At 42.9% G+C, this 19,244-nt stretch overlaps 1 protein-coding gene and 1 pseudogene across 1 annotated transcript in view; one reads left to right on the top strand and one right to left on the bottom strand.

Annotated features, from left to right (window-relative positions):
* The window catches only part of LOC142461572 (uncharacterized), a 56,244-nt gene extending 37,650 nt beyond the window's left edge, over positions 1-18,594 (bottom strand). The window contains exons 1-6 of the mRNA XM_075563552.1: positions 18,009-18,594; positions 17,486-17,574; positions 15,071-15,318; positions 7,327-7,453; positions 6,122-6,272; positions 572-1,442 (exon numbers count right to left, since the gene is read on the bottom strand). Coding sequence (XP_075419667.1) covers positions 572-1,442; positions 6,122-6,272; positions 7,327-7,453; positions 15,071-15,073 — 1,152 coding nt within the window. The 5' untranslated portion in view covers positions 15,074-15,318; positions 17,486-17,574; positions 18,009-18,594. The remainder of the gene's footprint in view (positions 1-571; positions 1,443-6,121; positions 6,273-7,326; positions 7,454-15,070; positions 15,319-17,485; positions 17,575-18,008) is intronic.
* LOC142461358 (eukaryotic translation initiation factor 3 subunit F pseudogene) lies at positions 9,677-10,469 on the top strand (annotated as a pseudogene).
* Positions 18,595-19,244: the final 650 nt, after the last annotated feature.

Raw genomic sequence — 19,244 nt, 5'->3', positions numbered from 1 at the left:
AATAATTTCAGGGAGTAATTCTCAATGGATCTAGATAGCAGACAAAGTAAGAAAGAGGGTAAAATTCTGAACTCTTCAGTGGGTGAAAGTGGAAAACATGGAAGAAAAACACAATCAACCAAAAACCACTCTCAATCCAAACATAAGATCAGCACATTTTATTGCAATTTAACATTATTTTTAAAATGGAAACACATACGTTCAAGGTTACTCCCTTAATCTTTACATGTAATAGACTTGAGGTAACATTTAGCTTGAACTGAGGAAATACAAATCTGCACAGGTGTTAATGAAACTGAAGAATCACATGTTTATTAAGACAGACGTCTCGACACAATGGATGGATGTATAGATTGTGATAAGAGTTCTAAGAGCCCCCAACAAAATGATTTTTTAAAAAGACAGATGTATACTTAAACTGAAACTGTTAGTTCTCCAAATGGCACAAAGTAATATTCATGACCCTTTGTTCCCATTTCTGTTGCCTTCTTACTCACTGAGATGCTTTCTTATGAGACATCAAGGAATTTGTAGTTTGAAGCATCAGTATGTGGCACACCATCCTTACTTAAGACTTCTCTTTACTGCAAGTGTGCTTGTGCATAGAGAAGTGTGAGGACCAACGAAAGGTTTTGCCGCATTCCTTACACTCATAAGGCCTCTCTCCACTGTGAACTCTCCTATGTCTGATGAGGGATGAATAATGAGAAAAGGCTTTGCCACATTCTTTACATTTATAAGGCTTCTCTCCACTGTGAATTATCATATGCTTAATGACATTTGAGGACAAACTAAAGGCTTTCCCACATTCCTTACATTCAAAAGGCTTCTCTCCACTGTGAGTTCTCATATGATCAGTAAGGGATGATGAATTAAAAAAAGCTTTCCCACATTCCTTACATCCATAAGGCTTCTCTCCACTATGAGTTCTCATATGTTTAGTGAGGGATGAGTAATAGTAATAAGCTTTCCCACATTCCTTACATCCATATGGCTTCTCTCCACTATGAATTCTCATATGTTTAGTGAGAACTGAAGACTCAACAAAGGCTTTCCCACACTCCTTACATTCATAAGGCCTTTCTCCATTGTGACTTCTCATATGTATATGGAGATATGAGGGATAGCGAAAGGTTTTGCCACATTCTTTACATTCATAGGACTTCTTTCCAGTTAGAATCTGCATTGGTGTCCTGGGGTAAGAAGGCCAACAGCAGACTTCTTCACCTCCCTTATATTGATAGGTACCGTATTCAAAGTGAGCACTGATATGATGTATACGTGATGAATGATCCATGGAGGATTTTTCACACTGAAGGTATGATGAAGAATAGGCTTCTATAGGAGTTCTTCTGAGCACAGAGACATCTAGAACCCAGCTGAAGGTCTGTCCACACTGAGAGTCTTCATTGACTTCACTGACATTCTCTATCATATGCCTTCTATAAAAAACAATTAAATATTACGCATTTGTTACTGTTTCAACATAAGTAGGTACAGTAAATACATTATTTTTTACCTTGAATTGTTAAACGTTTAACATTAAATATGACAAAGATGTTACCAGTATTCTCATTCAATGTCTATATTATGGTGATTTTCAATTCTATAAGTGAAATGTTTTATTTATTCTGCACTTTGCATACTTATGAACTTACCCAATGGCAAAGTCATCAGTCAAAATACACCTAACAGTAACACGTTTGAGATGCGTGTACCATAAGGTTTACAATGCATATGTGTTTCTGTTTATATTTTGTGGTAGTTACAAAATATCAGGTCAAGGTATATAAAAGTGTAGGGGTTGAGTTTAGCCTGTAGTCAAGTCACAGTCTGATAACTTTTAATGGGTGTGGACTTCTCATGAGGAGGATTGTGGGAACCTCCCCCTCTTTCTCTGCCATCCTCTTCCTGATGGCTGAGTCTGACTGCTGCTAGAACCAATGTTATTGGATCCACATAACTTTGGACCCACCAGGCTGAGATCTTCCTACATTCTGCATCACTACATGTGGTTGCCTGAGTCTGAAGAGGGGCTTATGGATTAGTATCGGACTTAAGGACTTGAATTCTACTAGGCTGGGATGTTTCCTTGACATAATATTAATTTTTTATATAAAGCTCTTTATTACAAATATGTGTTTCTAGATTTGTTTCTCTAGTTCACCCAGCCTAACACACTATGGTACCTGGAGAGTGGGGTACTACAGAAACAAATCATGAAAATGGACAGTGTAAGCTTGTTTGACCTCTGCCTTATGGTAGTTTTTCTTCGTTGGCTAGCCAGAGGTGAGATAGGGCCATACTAGTCACTGGGTTGGTTTCTGAAAAGGACATAGGAAGTGAAGATTGTGAGTCTTAAAAATTATCTTTGGTTATGTCTGTCTGAAAGCATGAAAATGAATATGATTAATGTGACTTTTGGGCTCTGGTGCCAAAATTGCCTCATGAACTTCTCTGGGCCCATGCTGCTTAGTCAAAGTAGCTGACTGAAGGCCTGGCCTGGCTTGATGCAGCCAGAGGCCTAAGGCCATACTGCATGTGAATGGGGAGTTTAGATGATAAATTATTATATTTGACTGTTATAAGAATTGAGTTTAGGATCTAGCTGTACTAAGATTATCTGGATTTCTTCTAATTATTATTAATGATATAATGTGTGATAAAAATCATTATGGTAAGTATGCATAGAGAGCATTTGTAAGCTCACTGCCTTCAGCTTTTAAATTGGTTCTGTTAAAAGGGTATATATAGGATATGCCTGCAAATATGGTAAGAAAAGGCATGCCCCACTAAGTGCCTTTGAGTGCTCAGTACATTTGCATTGGGAAAGACATGCCTGGAGAGCAATGGGAACACTGAAGGGACAAAAAAGAAAACGGAACATTTGGCCTTTCTGAAATTTGAACTGGCAGTTTGCTCCTGAGCTGGAAAATTCTGGAGCCCTGAAGGAACTCTCCTCTCTAGAACTGATTGTTAAAGATTGTCTGCAGGCAGTCTGCCATGCTCGCTAGGTGATCACCAGTATCTACTTGTTGAGTGGAAATGGGAGAAAGACAGCTATTGACAGACAGACTGAGTCTGGCCACTGACACACCTGTGGACCTAGTTCAGAGGGACCAGAAAAAACAAGAGGTTAGCTTGTCTGAAGGTGATAGAGTGTAGTGGAACCTAAGCCTATGAAGGGGGCTAGGGTTGTTGAAAATTTTTGACAGAGTCCAGGTTGAAAGTCAAGGTGGCCAATGGGCACCCTGGTGTGGCTAAATAAGATGGCCCACATTAAGTTGATCAAAATCCAACCAGATGAAGATAAATTTTTGAAGACTGTGAATTGGTGCATATTACTGCTGACTTGGTGGACAGCCCATTCTTTTAAAAATCATTTTATTGGGGGCTCATACAACTCATCACAATCCATACATGCATCCATTGTGTGAAGCATATTTATACATTTGTCGCTATCATCATTCTCAAAACATTTGCTTGAGCTCCTCATTTTCCCCTCCCTCCCCACTCCCCCATGAACCCTTGATAATTCATAAATTATTATTATTTTGCCATGTCTTACACTGTCATTCATCTCCCTTCACCCACTTATCTGTTGCCCATCCCCCAGGGAGGAGGTTATAAATAGATCCTTGTAATCGGTTTCCCCTTTCTACCCAACCTCCCCTCCACCCTCCTGTCATCGCCACTCTTACCACTGGTCCTGAAGGGATCATCTGTTCTGGATTCCCTGTGTTACTAGTTCCTATCTGTACCAGTGTACATCCTCTGGTCTAACCGGATTTGTAAGTTAGAATTGGGATCATGATAGTGGGGGTAAGGAAGCATTTAAGAGCTAGGGGAAAGTTGTATGTTTCATTGTTGCTACACTGCATCCTGACTGGCTCATCTCTTCTCCATGACCATTCTGTACGGGGATGTCCAGTTGCCTACAGCTGGGCTTTGGGTCCCCACTCTGCCCTGCCCCTCATTCTCAATGATACGATTTTTTTGTTCTTTGATGCCTGATACCTGATCCCCTCGAAATTTCATGATCGCACAGGCTGGTGTGTTTCTTTAGTGTGGTCTTTGTTGCTATTCAGGTAGATGGCCGCTTGTTTACCTTTAAGACTTTAAGACGCTGGATACTACATCTTTTGATAGCTGGGCCATCAGCTTTCATCATCACATTTGCTTATGCAGCCACTTTGTCTTCAGTGATCATGTCGGGAATGCCAGTTAATTAGAACAAAGTATTCTTGCATTGACTGAGTACTTGAGTGGAAGCCCAATGTCCATCTGCTACCTTAATTCTAAACCTATAAATATATGCACATAGATCTATTTCCCTATCATATAAAAATATATTTGCATTATGTACATGCCTATAATTAGACCTCTATAAATGCCCCTTTCCTCCTAGTTCTTTCCTCTATTTCCTTTTGTCCCACTATCATGCTCAGCTTTCATTTCGGCTTCAGTAAGTCCTCTCGGTGACATTGCCTTCCTACACCCTCCTTGCCACTGATTTTGGATCACTTGTTCCCTTGTCCCTGGGTTCGTCAACACCATCTACTTTCCCCCACCTCCCCTTCTCCCACATCCCCCCAAAACCATCAGTCTCGTGTTTTTCTCCCCCAGATTGTTTATCCAGCCTATCTTATCTAGACAGACCTGCAGAGATAATAATATACACAAAAACAAGACAGAGCAAAACAAAGCACAAGACAACAACAAAAAAACAATGACCTAAAAAAGAAAGAAAGAAAGAAAAGCCTGTAAATAGTTCAAGATCTATTTGTTGACCTTTAGGCATGTTTTTCATGGACAGCCTATTCTGATTTAACTTCATGGATGCAAATGCACAAGGCTTCAATTTGAATGAACTTTCTTCATATCAGAGACAAATATGCTTGTCATCAGAGCACTTGGTTGACATAAATGGGTAATATAAAAAGTGGATAAGCAAAATAGGAGGGATAGAGGCATGAAGTCGTTCGTTTATAAACTTTCATCAGATGAGGAATATGTTGATAAGATTATAATATTATGGTGTCAGTGTTTGCATAACAGCAATTGCTAGGCATAGAATATTTTAAATTCGTTCCCTTATCAACTATTATCCAAAAATGGGACTGACATGTTATCAGTTGTATGCATAATAGTTTTATCCTGTTAAACGGAAACATGATTTTAGCATTGTTTTGTTCAAAAATTACATACTTTTACATCAACTTAAAGATATATAAAAGTGTAGGGGTGGTTTAAGAAAATAGTTTGAACAGTTTGTTAAAATTTTCCGTCTTATTTCATTTCTGTAACAGTTGCTATCTGGCCGTCCTTTTTTATAATGCAGAGTGAGAACTTTCCCTACCGTGTCTGATACATGTCGTCCAGGTTCCTTTGCCAAGAATGTGTTGTCTAAAATGCCTGTTTAGTTTGTAAAGATGGAACTCCACCCTCTGCTTAGTTCTAAGTATGTATGGAATGTTATGATAGGACAGAGTAGTAGCAGTGGGCAGACAAATGGAAATGGTGGGGAGACAAAAATATACATGTGAAATAAAACTCAGTATTTTAATAAAGTAGCACTGTTTCTCTTTTAAAAAAAAAGTGTAGGGGTGGAGTTTAGTCTGTCAATCAGCCTGATGGTAACTCTTAGTGGGTGTGGACTTCTCATGAGGAGGATTCTAAGAAACTTCCCCTCTTTCTCAGGCATCACCTACCTGATGACTGGCCCTGATTGCTGGCAGAACCACTGTCACTGGATCCACAAGACTTTTCACCCACCTACCTACCTGTGATCTTCCTGCATTATGCATCGCTGAATGTGGATGCGTGAGTCTGAAGAGAGTCTTATGGACCACTATTAGACTTAAGAACTTGAGTTGGACTGGGCTGGGCTGTTTCCTTGATAAACAACGAATTCGTGATATAAAGCACTTTCTTACACATATATGAGTGTCTCTGGATTTGTTTCTCTAGTTAAACTGGATTCTAAAAGGCTTGGAAAAATTCTATTACATTTCATTTTATTAACTTTCAAAGACTTCTCTTATATAAATATTTTAATGCCATAATACCATCTTCTAGTTAACTTTTGAAGCACTGCTCTGCCTCAAGTTAGGACACTCACCTCACAGATGCAGCCTGGTCTTTATTCTGATCTTCAGAGACATGCAATTCACAGATTTCTCCTACCATCGAGGACCAGGTATCATTTTTTATGAATTGTACTACTGTATTTTCAGTGGACAGCTTTTCTCCATCATCAAGGTTTTGAGAAACTGAAAAAATAATTTAAGGTTCAAAAGTAAAGTAAAAAGGAAAGGTAAATATTGCTTTGAGCAATAAAGATTTAAATGCACTTTATGTTTCAGGACAGAGACAACATTCAAAAAGCAATTACCAAGCGATACTCCCATGAAGACAAGAGATTGACAGTGAGAATGGAATGCAACTGTCAGAAGAAAGTAGAAAGGTAATTGACACAATACATATGGAACATGAAAAAATGAATGAGGGTCACGCTTCTCTGTGAGCACTGGTGTGTTGGGATGGATAAAAGTCAGAGAAATGAGCTCAGTATCTGTGAAAGGTATATATTCAACCCAAAAGAGACTTTTTCAAACTAACTTCTTCAAATCTCATTCCATCCATACAGCCTGATCTTTCAGAGGTTTCTTGTCTCCTGCAGACCCCAACAGGGCTACCTGCACTCTCCTCAGGTCTTCCTCTGGCTACTCGGGGGACAACAGATGTGTGTGGCAGACCTGCTGCGCATGGAGAAGGACAGTTCACAAGGGAAGACAGCAATGGGCAGGAACACTTAAACGATACTGAGTTTGACTGTTAGTTAAGTTGTCCTGAATGGGGGGAGATACAAATTTACCTACAGCAAAACTATCTTCTCAAACATGTAACAGATATAATAAGCCTCAATGCAAGTCTCAGATCACAAATATTCTCTCTGTGCACCAAAGAAAGTGTTAAAATCAATGTTCAGGTTTACAATATTAAAATAGACTTAAAATTTTAAGTCACAATTGAAATACAATGTCTATTTAATATACAGAGCTCTAAATTCACAGGGAAGCTATGACATGGTGCTCCAAAGGGCAAATGACTACACTTGTCTTATTTATCAACATATTCTCATTACTGGGCCCGCATTGTGAAGTACCAACAATGGGCATGCCATATGTGATCACAGAGAAGGTGATTTTTTTAAAGTTGGGTTTTAATACATTTAACATATCATTCCATATTTCAATCACATCAAGTAGAACTGTACAATTGCTACCACAGAGAAGGTGATTTTTTAAAAGAAGCCATCCATACCTACTGAGGCCAGGTTTCTGACAGTTTCCATCATCACGTCTCTGTAAAGTTTCCTCTGAGAAAGATCCAGCAAAGCCCACTCTTCCTGGGAGAAGTCCACAGCCACATCCTCAAGGGCCACCGAGTCCTGAAACATCCACATATTCTGGTTCAGCAAGTTACCATGTAGTTCTCAAATAGAAAGAAAATGTTTTGAAAATGAAGATGGCATAAAATGAGGAGCTGACGCCAGGGGATTAAGTAGAGAAAAAATGTTTTGAGAATAATGAGGGCAAGGAATATACAGATGTGCTTTATACAATTTATGTATGTATGGATTGTGATGACTTGTATGAGCCCCCAATAAAATGATTAAAAATAATAGTTTAAACAAAATATAAAAAAAGAAAATGATGATGGCAACATATGTACAAATGTGCTTGACACAATGGATGTATGTATGGATTGTGATAAGAGTTGTAAGCACCCCTAATAAAATGATTGAAAAAAAAAGTTACCAGGTAGTTCACGTATGAAAGGAGGGAAAGGATAAAAGTCCTCGAGAACTGAGATTTCCTAAGGATTTGACGTGAGGTTCAGTATCCTACTAATTTCTAACCTAGAGTTTATCAATCACCCCATCACTTCACTGTCTAGGTTTACATCCTCGCAGATTACATGATATCTCAAACACTTAATCATTCTTCTAATACAGTGAGCTTATCTCCCCAGTTTGACTGTGGCCATCTGCAATCTTAGTACTCTCGATTGTCAAGGTTTAGAAAAGAGATCACTCAGAACACATGCCATAAGTTAGATAACGACTCTAAAATCTAACCCCTATGCCCACATATGATCATCTCTTTCATTGGTGAGGGAAGGGGGAGCTGTTCACCACTTTGCACAGGACCAAGTAGAATATTTATGAAAACATGAATTACAGAAGGAAGCATGATAAGATATTAACAAGTAGGAAGCAGTATAGAAACTGCAGTTTTTCCCTTAGCCCCTTACCATCCTTGGGAGGCCCAGTGGCCTGCAGGACAAAGGGCAACTCAAAGCCCTGACCTCACAGTATTCGTTTTCAAGAACATCAAGCGCTCAAGAACCAACAGACCAGCTGCTGAAAAGAGAATATTACTTTAACAAAATGTGACAGTTTACATCTACTCTTCAAAAAGTCCATGGTTGCTCTTTGCATTCTGTCCCTTCAGAACACGCAGATTAATTAAAAAAAAAATGGAGCCCAGTCTTAAGACAAAGAACTGAAGAATCCAGATACAGTAATCATTGCTTCCTGCTCCTCTGAGCAGACAGACACCCAGACAGCGCACGAATACAACCTTGTTGCAAGATGACACATGAGTGTCCAGTCTCAGAAGAACCACAACAGCAAGTCCTTATGTTTATTGGCTATGCAATTTAGTGATTCACTGAAGCGCAGAGGCTTTGGCTGCTAAACTATACACAAACATCAGGAAAGAGAGACTAACACAACTGTCGGTGAGATATTCCCATCTATCATTTTATCATGTTTTCAGTCTCAAAACAGGCCCTAGAGTCTCTCTGGGAAGTTGATTCATGACACACAGCAAGCGAGGCAGAAGAATGACAGGAGGCACTCACCCTGTGATGTGAGGGTCCCTAAGGGGAGTCCCTGGGTGGCACAGGCAGTTAAGCCTTCAGCCACAAAAGGTTGGAGGGTGAAGGCCAGAGAATGGCTGAAAAATTAGCCACAGAGAGTTCTATGGAGTGTAGTTTTACTCTGAAATACATGGGAATCATGATTTGAAATCAAGTACGAGGGAGAAAGATGGTTTTTAATCAAATAATTGCCCAATTCGAATAGTTTATTTCTATGCTAAAATCAATTCCAAGTGTATTAGCTATGGATATGAGGATATAAAATTAGAATACTTTGAGGAACGCTAAACAAATATGAACAGCAAACACAAAAATCTACAAAAGATGATTAACACAGCACATTTTCTAAGAGGAAAAAATATGTAAAGTACATTGCCTATTTAAATACATTTTAACGTCGCTATAACTCAGCAATTTCCCCTCACCAGAGGATGATAATAAGAAAGCAGTCTTGGCTCCTCTTTGGACAAGATGGCTACACTGATTCCACCAGCCAGTGCTCCTCCTGCCACTCCTGTCACAGCACTGGATGCAGCAGTACCTCCTGGTCCCAACCCAGGCCTGGGTCCAGCCCTAGTCCCAGCCCCAGCTCAGACTGAGCTCCTGAGTCATCATCTGACAAGAGGGTAGTACTGGCTATGGCAGCAAAACTCCACCTCAGTGCAAACCCCAGTGCACATGCTGGCACCTCTGCCACCTTGGCCGATGCTCCCAGGGCCCTTTCCTGATGCACTCGGTCATTTTAGCCTCCACTGTGGACAGCTGTGAAAGAGGCAACCAGGGTGCTGCCCCAATTATTGAGACCCTGCTGAACAGTGTCCACAAGCAGTCGGTGGACAATAGCAATGCTTTCCAGTGGCTCACAATGAATCTGAACAGGAAGTTGTTTGTAAACGTGGAATTTGCGAGGAACATGTAAGGATTGCACAAGAATGTCTCTCTGAACGAATTCATCCTGGGCTGGTACACCACAGTCCATGACATCACCGAGCACTCCGTGCTGGTCCATGACTACTACAGCCCAGAGACGCCCAGCCTCCAAAATGGCCGCATGAGCATCAAAGCCTCTGTCAGTACTCCAGGTGGGCATGGGGGTGATGTTTACATCTCTGATGGTGAGGTAGCATATTATGACACCAAATGTATCAGAGTTCCCTGATTATGAAGACCTGTTTTAGCCCCCACTGGGTGACTGGCCTCTGCAGTCGGAGTGCGTCAGCCCGCATGCAGGAGTGTTGCAGTATGCACAGGATGTGCTGTTTGGAAAGGTGTCTGCTGACAATACTGTGGGCAGCCTCTTGAAGTCTCTGCTTAACCAAGTACCCAAAATCATTCTTCCTGATGCCTTTGAGACCATGCTCAACAGATACATCAGGGCCCTGATGGTGGGGACCTACCTGGCCAATCTTACACGGTCTTATCCACCTAGGAATGGGTCCCAGGAAATACTCCTGATCCTCTGGGCCCAAACCCAGGACTCAGAATGGAGTGACAGTGAAATTGTTTGTTTATTATCTTGAGTCACACTGAATCAGACAACTGGAGGGACTCAATAAATAGAGCCTGTCTTTCATAAAGCCAAAAAAAAAACTGTGACATCCTCACAATTGTTCCTATGACTGAGCCCACTGATGCAGCCACTGTGTCAATCCATCTCATTGAGGACCTTCCTCTTTTACACGGCACCTCCACTTTACCAAACATGGCGTCCTTCTTCAGGGACTGGTCTCTCCTGACAGCATGTCCAAAGTAGGTAAGACAGTCTTGCCATCCTTGCCTCTAAGGAGCACTCTGGTCTTACTTCTTTCAAAACACATTGCTTTGTCCTTTTTAGCAGTCCATGGTACTTTCAATATTCTTCTCCAGCACTACAATTCAAATGCATTGATTCTTCTACAGTCTTCCTTATTCAATGTCCAACTTTCACATATGTATGAGGCAATGGAAAATATCATGGTTTGGGTCTGGAGACCTTAGTGCTCAAAGAAACATCCTTGCTCTTCAGTACACTAAGGAGACTGTGTACTACATACTTACCTAATGTATTTAACTTATTGGCTACTGCTCCCATGAGCGTTGATTGTGGATACAACCAAGACAAAACCCTTGACAAATTAAACTGTTTTTCCATTTATCATGATGTTATCTACTAGCCCAGTTGTGAGGCTGTCGGTGTTGCTAACATTGAGTTCTAATCCACACTGAAGCTGCAGTCCTTGATCTTCATCAGCAAGTGCTGCAATTCCTCACTTTCAGCAAACAAGGTTCTGTGATCTGCGTATCACAGGTTGTCAATAACCTTTCCTCTAACCAAGATGCCACATTCTTCTTCAAATAACCCAGCTCCCCTGATTTGCTCATCAAAGAGATTGAAAAAGTATGGTGAGAGGATACAACACTGACTTACACCTCTTCTGATTTTATTTTATTTATTAAGAGATCATTTTATTGGGGGCTGTTTAATGTATTTAAATGTCTAGACACCTGTTTATACCTCTATCCATAGCTTTGCTTCCTAGATCTTTCGTTTCCTTTTACCTTTCTCCTGCCCCACTTTCATGCTCACTCTTCTTCTGCCTCCTAGTAATTCCTCTTAGCTAGAATGCTGTTGCTCCAACACCCTAGATGTCTATGTCCTCCTCCTTGTTGATTTTAATTCCCTAATTGCTCCCCTGTCTATGGTGCTGTTTGCTCACCGCTCCTCCCCTCCAAGTTCCTCCACAACCTTTAGTCCCATTAAGGAAACTCTCCAAGCTTACTTCCCATGCCTATCTCTTAATTTTCTCATCTAACAATAGGAGCTCCGGGTGGGTGAGTGTATCTGGACACCATCTTGACTCACCTCTCCTGACTTTAAACCATGCAGTATTCCGTTGCTTGCGCAGCTGGCTCTTGATCCAGGTACAAGTTCCTCATGAGCACAAGGAAGTGTTCCAGAATTCCATACTGCTCAAGGTTATCACAGGTCATGAAGGGCCACAGTCAAATGCCTTTGTACAGTCGATGAAACACAAGGAAACATCTTCCTGGTCCTCTCTGCTTTGAGCCAAGAGGGTGCAACATCAGCAATGACATCCCTGGTTCCCACTTAATAATTTTTCTTTCTTTTTTTTAAATCGTTGTATTAGGGCCTCACATAACTCATCGCAATCCAAATATATCAATTGTGTGAAGCACATTTGTACATTCATTGCCCTCATCAATCTCAAAAGATTTGCTCTCCACCTAAGCCCCTGGCATCAGCTCCTCCTTTTTCCCCCTCCCACCCCGCTCCCCCATGAACCTTTGATAATTTATAAATTGTTATTTTGTCATATCTTGATCACTGAATCATTTTTCAAAGTCATCTGAAAACCTCTTCACTTTAATAGAAGCTGTCTTGTTTCAGAAAATGACTATGTCTATATTCTGGATACTTAATGTTGACTTAACATTGATATTCACTAGAGGGTATTTTCTTGGTGCAATTTACTGCACAAATCCAAGTGAACACTTGTGAAAATATGGTAAAAACGACAAGAACTTAATGGTTTTATAAGAACTTAAAGATCTGCAGCCTTTCGTATGGATTGCAACTCAGGGCAAGAACACCAAAATCCTCACAAGTGGAGCAATTATGTCACATCATAATGAACGGGAAAGAGATTGAAGTTGTCAAGATTTCATCCTTCTTGGATCCTCAAGTGACGGTCAAGTAAGCAGCAGTCTAGAGACCAAATGTCACCAGGCACTGGGCAAATGTGCTGTCCAAGACCTTACTTTGAGGTGTGATGGACCCAAACCATGGTATTCTGAATTGCCTCATATGCATGAGAAAGTTGGACACTGAATAAGACGGAAGAAGTGTTGATGCATCTGGATTATGTACTGTCAATGAACAGTGAAAGTACTGGGGCTTGGCAAAAGAAAAACAATAAGCATTAGAATAAGTACAACCAGAATGCTTCTAACAGTCAAGGATGGCAAGACTTTGTCTTACTTACTCTGGACATGGTGTCAGGAGACACTGGTCCCTGGATAAGAACAGCGTGCTTGGTAGAAGGGCTACAGAAAAAAGATGGACAGACACAGTGGCTGCAATCATGGGCTCAAACATAAGAAATTTGTGAAGATGGGATGGCACCAGACAATGTTTCCTTCTGTTATATAACGGGTCGCTAGGTGTCTGGACCACCTGGATGGCACCTGTGTTAGACAGGGTTCTCTAGAGAGACAAACCAGATTGCTAGTAATTATATATATATAAATAAATATACATATATAAAGATAGATATGTAATACAAGAAATGAACCGTTAAATTATATACAGGTAGATAATACAAGAAATTAACAGTTAAATTATAAAGCAGTGAGACACTAGCAGTCCTTTAAGGCTTGAGAGCCGCCAGTTGCCAGTCCCCTTCTGTAGAGAGAGCTGGGCTATATATATACAGGCAGCAAACAGCAAGCAAGGCAGGTCCCCAACTGTCATCAACTGTTGGTCCCCAGTTCCAGAGATGAACATTCCAATCGTGTGGGCTTAAAGGGACCTCAACTTACAGCGACACAGTCCACAGTCCAGGCATCCCCCAGGTAGTGTACCCCTTTAAATTGAGGCACAGAACAAGCAAGGCGAGGCTCACCGAGCCATTTATCCCTCTGCCCTTCAGTTAATCCTACTTGTGTTTATCGGCCAGGCTGGCACAATAAACTATCATGGCACCTAACAAAATATAGGTATAAATACTCCAGAAAATTTTGTGAATAAAAGAATGAGGGCAACATATGTATAAACATGCTTGATTCAATTGAAGCATGGATTGTGATAATAGTTGTATGAGCCCCCAATAAAATGATGTAAAAAGTTTTTTTGTGTGTGAATTAAAAAGCAAGTATATCCTGAGTAGAGCAGCCAGTCCACAGAGAGAACAACATGGCTGGCCCCACTATGAGAAATGATGCCAATCAGTGACTAAGGGCGATACAGGGGACTGCACAGGAGACACAGTGTGGGAATTGCACCTGACCTGATGCCACCACACCGAGGCAAATCACTGGGGGAGTGCAGCGGAACAGCAAGGGAATGGAGTGGCAAGGTCCCCAGGGAATGCTGAAAGTGGACTTTGGGGCCAGGGCGTGGTGCCCCAACAGACTGGACTGGAAAACGCTCCTAAGGGCCAGCAAACGATCCTTGAACGAACTACAAGCTTTTCTCTTGTGAAAACAAAAAGCAGGTGTAAATACTAAGCTACCCTTTCCATAATAGGGAAGATAAATAACACGATTTGCCATTACATTTTTCCTTTCAGGTCAGTTCAAAGAGGCACTCATGGGTTTCAGAATTTGCACCCATTAAACTGAACATTTTCAGCAGAAAGACCAGCTAATCTAGAATTTTTCCAGCAATAAAATTTGTAACCCATGAAAATAAATATATCATCTCCCATTTCCTGAAGAAAGGACCGCTTTTCATTCCGATTCCAGACTGTGCAGAGCTGCTGAAAAGTAGACCAACTACTAGCTCGAGGCAGAAATGGTGGGAGGCCTAATCCTTAGATGGGAACAACCTTCTCACACACCTGAAAACCTCCAGGAAAAAGCATAACTCCCCAAACAGATGGATCTGGAGAACACACATGCCCCAGCAGGGCTCTCTGTCCACTGCAAATGATTTCATTGGAGAATTCACGAGGACCAAGCCCCACCTCTGGATCCTATTAACAGTCAACACTTTATCCCATTGACTCTCCCCCTTTGCTACCACACTACACAGGGGTAGACGTGGAACTGTACTTGGGGCAAGAATGGCTCTGCAGGGCTTGGACTTAGCCTCCTCAATCAGGGAAAATCCATCTTCAGACTCTAGTATGTGGTTCTACCAGACAACAGAGAGAACTAAGGGACAAAATGGGCCATGTCAGACCAGTCATATGTGGAAGGTGATCCCAGGCATACAAGACTTCAAAAACCACATATGTGTACAGGAAATATCCAGAAACAGGGGAGCAGGGCACCAAGATGAGGCATGGGGTTCAGCCCCTTGGCCTCTCCAGTTACTCTTAAACCTGATAGAAGAATCCTAGGCCCTAGAATATACAGTCCCCAACAACTCCATCAAGCCCCAGGACTCTGTGGCACTCACCATTTCCAGGCTACAGCTTCTGTATGTGCGAGTGAATGTGCTCTCTGAGCACAAGGAGTCTCTCTAGGAAGAGGGCTGCTAGTGCAGGCAGAGCCACTGGGCAGTCTGGAGGCAGGTGAATGATGTTTGGTCCACAGGCAGGCAAAGCAGCACACACCCTTGCTCGGAATTTCATGAAAGTCCAAAACAGTCGACCTTGGTCTCCAGCTGTCTAGCTGGACTGGCTCTCTGTTCACCAAGCCTGTGACCTAAAATGGAAGGTGACAGTGTTGAGTAAGGAGGGAGTGTCAGGTTCTTGGCCTTCAGCTGTTGTCCTGGGCAGTTTCCTCCCAGGGTAGACCTATCTATGGACACACTTGACAGGGAGTCCAGGTGGCACCTTGTCTCAAAGGTCCCTCTGTTAACATGAAGGGCATGAGAGGCAGCCAGAGGGCTTGAGAGCAGCTACATGGGCCACAATCCAATCAATCCTCCCTATGAGAAGAGTAAGAAAAACAACTCTGGACCCAGACGTACATGTGAGCACGCTGTGTTGGCGAGAACCCATGGGTTCTGTGTCACCATCAGTGTCATCGGGCACACCCTGACGGTGAGGAAGCTTGCTATTTGGGACCCTTAGAGGAGAAAGATAGGCCTTTTACTCTTGTAAAGAGCCTCAGAAAACCAAAGGGGGCAGTTCTACCCTGGCTTGCAAGGCTGCCATGAGTTGGCATCAACTTGATGGTAGTGAGTTTCATTTTGGAGTTTACGGGAAAAAGACAAGGCTTTCTAGTCCTGTAAAGAGGTGCAGTCTTGGGAACTCACAGGGGCTGTTCTACCCTGTCCTACAGAGTCACCAAGTGAGAACTGCAAGATTCAGTGAGCTTGCTTTGTTTTTGCTTTACTCTCTCTCCCCTTTGTCTCTTCTTTGACTGGTTCTTTTCTATTTTCCCTATAAAATGGGACCAACTTGTGATAGGTTCCAGCAAGCTCTAAGAATTTCTACAGAAACCAGAGGGTGGTCTCTGTAAACAGCCTAAACTGCAGTTGGTTTCAGGGTCTCAGAAAGATGTAGCCGCTAGTTACCTTAACCTCAGGCTAGGCTCTCACTCTCACTGCCACTGGGCTAATGCGACTCACAGTGAACCTACAACACTGGGGAGAACAGTCCCTTGGGTTTCCAAGGCTTCACAAGAGTAGAAAGCCCCGTCTTCCTAGGGAGCAACTGTTGATTTCAAACTGTGGACCTTAATGTTAGCATCCCAACATATGAATTAATATGCCACCTGGGATCCTCCCAAGCTTGGTTCACTATGCTATTACTTCACCTTCAGTTGCACTTAACTTAATGTTCATATAGATAAAATTTTTAAAAGACTCAATGAGTAACAGTCACATAGATTACGAAGGAAATAAACATTACTTATTAGCATGTCTGGATGCAATAAGAACCTACAGTAAACCAATTCTCTTTATTTTTCATCCCAACCTCTGATACACAAAACCCAAGGAGATTTCTTCATCAAAGATGACAGTTTCCACACATCACACAGCCTGAGGGGTAGGAGAGGCTCACTGACAGCGATGACTTTGAGCCATAAATGCACTGGAGCTTTAAAAGGGTTGAGGAAGAACTTGTGAGAATGGAATTTCCCCATTAACTTTTGGAAGCCCTGCACACATGTTCCTAATTTATTACGTTAACAGAACATTCTGTGTAACGCATGTTCCATACTTCCTTTAACATTATGAATATGAAACATGTTCAGGATAACAGACCTTGCATAACTTAAAGGAAACATTAAGTATCTTACATGTAGAAATACCTGGTAAAGCTGATAGTGTTTTCATGCAATACATACTGAAAGAAGCACAGGCAGGCTACACCACGCTCATATATTTCACACTTACCCTGCGAGAACTGAAAACCCACATGAGTATGTGTGCATGACACTGTATGTATGATTGTGCATGCATACTTTGCTTTCCAGAACCTTATTTTGTCTTTTGGATGACCCAAGGAGTGTGAATGGTCACCAGAAACAGCTGTGAATAGAAAGATGAGAATTTGATTCCATGGAAGGCTAGGTGATGCTCGGCTGAGACTCAGTCACGGAAACCCCTGTACAGTCCACTGTATTGACTGACACACAGGGAGTCTCCAGGAGGTGAAGGTGAGTACATGGAAACTATGTATTTGGTTTGTTTTTAGGGGTAAAAAAAAAGTCTGGTGACACTGTGGGTCAGGCTGGTAACCTCAAGGTCTGCAGTTCAAATCCACCAAGAATTCAGAGAGAAAGCTGAGCATGGCTATTCCCATAAAGAATTACAGCCTCAGAAATGCTATATAGGAATGCTACTGAGGAAAAATTAAGGTTATTAGGTGCCACAGATGATACTAGATTGATAAACTAAGGGTTAGCCATTCAAACTCACCCAGTGTTGATGCAGGAAAACCCCCAAGGAACAGTCTACTCTAACAAACAGGGTTGTCAGGAGATGCAATTAACTGCATCACAATTGACCTAAAGAAAAATTAAGAGAGGATACTAGTACAGTAATGTCTATGTAAGCAAACAAAAATTAAATAGAAAATAATCCTCACTGAAAATCCCCAGGTCTATAATGCATGGAAACATAAGCACACTGAAGGCACAAACAGCCCGACTAGGGCCCTGGTTGAACGACTGACTGGCTGCTACAGAATCCCCAGGCAGTTGGAGCGCAAGACCTGGCCTTGGGGGCACACAGAGGGCAGCCAGAGACCCTCAGGAGGAGTTCTGAGCTCACATGGCATCCTAACCTTGAGAATGGAGGGAGTGCACCACCAGCCAAAGCTCAGTGACCCCCAAACTGCGCCTTTGTCAGAGACACTTGGATACTCGGATGGAGCACTCGTTACATGACCGTTTATTGTGTCCCAGGGAAAATGCCAGTTAAAGTGAAATCAGTATCATACCATGTTGAGTTATTCTACTCCTGCACGTTCTGTGGTCTTCAACTAGAAGTAAAGATGAGTTTTCATCTCAGAATAAAAGAAAGGAAAGGAAATTGGATCGGCAGCCCACATAAAAGAAAATCACAACAGAAAACAAGAAATCTAAACAAAAAAGCAAAACACAACGCATCCACTTGGACTTGGATCCTATGTCACAACAGGTAAAGGGCTACGGAGACCAGGCATTGTGGCCACCAAGAAGGAAGTACTCAGAACAAGAGCACCTCGTCCAAACGGAGCTCTCGGCCCGGGCTCCCTAAGACGTCTCTGGGCCGGGACCGCGTATCCCCGCGACCCCGGATTGGGGCGCGGGCAGCGGCTGAGCCTTTCCGAGGGGCTACCGGGGGGCGGGGTCCCCGAGGGACTCTGAGCAGTCAAAGGGGGCAGGGAGGCCAGCCCTGAGGTGGAACGGCAGGCGGCCGGGCCGGAGCGGGTTAACCGGAAACGAGGGACGCGGTGACGCAGGCGTCGCGCGGCGGGATCGAGAGGGGCAGCGCAGGGGGGACCACCGGAACCCGAAGAAACGTCTGGGGACGCCAGCCGCGGGGACACCGAGTCCCGGGGACACTCTGCCGGATTCAACCAGACAAAGAAACCAACTCACCCACGTGGGATCGTCACTGCGAGCGCTCTTCCGCGTCGACGAGCGATGTCGTCACCGGAAGGACGTCACCAGGGCGCGGCGTCAGGAGGAGCGCCGCCTGGTGCAATTTTACGCAGTGGAAACTAGGCGGATCCTCCTCCACGCCCGCCCGGGCTCCACGCCAGCTTCCCGGGGGAGTCCGACCCTTTCCTTCCGCTGCCTTCTCCGGCGGCGCTCCTGGGCTCCGATACTGGTTTTGGGGCCAGGACCCCCGTCCGTGGTGCCTGTGAACGGGGATGGACTGGTTGCAGGGGTTGGTGGCGTGCGGCCCCCCTTAGTCTTTCTCCAGCCTCTTGTAGGTCACGCTGTTTCCTCGTCGCCTCTGTGGCCCGCAGGAGGAAGTCAGGAGGATGAGTCAGAACGTCTCCCGCTACCATTTGTGTATGATGTGGCAGCAAGGTTAGCTTTATGTAAAACACTCATTAACGCAGAACTAAGATGTGCCTGAACATGAATGAAAATATGAACCTAAGAAATAATATGGTAGTCTCAAATTGGCTGATTTAGCCAATCTCAAAAAGCAAGAAATCTGAACCCAAATCCAATGACTTCCA

Source organism: Tenrec ecaudatus, chromosome 11, assembly GCF_050624435.1.
Source record: "Tenrec ecaudatus isolate mTenEca1 chromosome 11, mTenEca1.hap1, whole genome shotgun sequence".
Classification (NCBI taxonomy): domain Eukaryota; kingdom Metazoa; phylum Chordata; class Mammalia; order Afrosoricida; family Tenrecidae; genus Tenrec; species Tenrec ecaudatus.
Note: the sequence above shows the minus strand (reverse complement) of the source record. Positions and strands in the feature narration are given on the sequence as shown.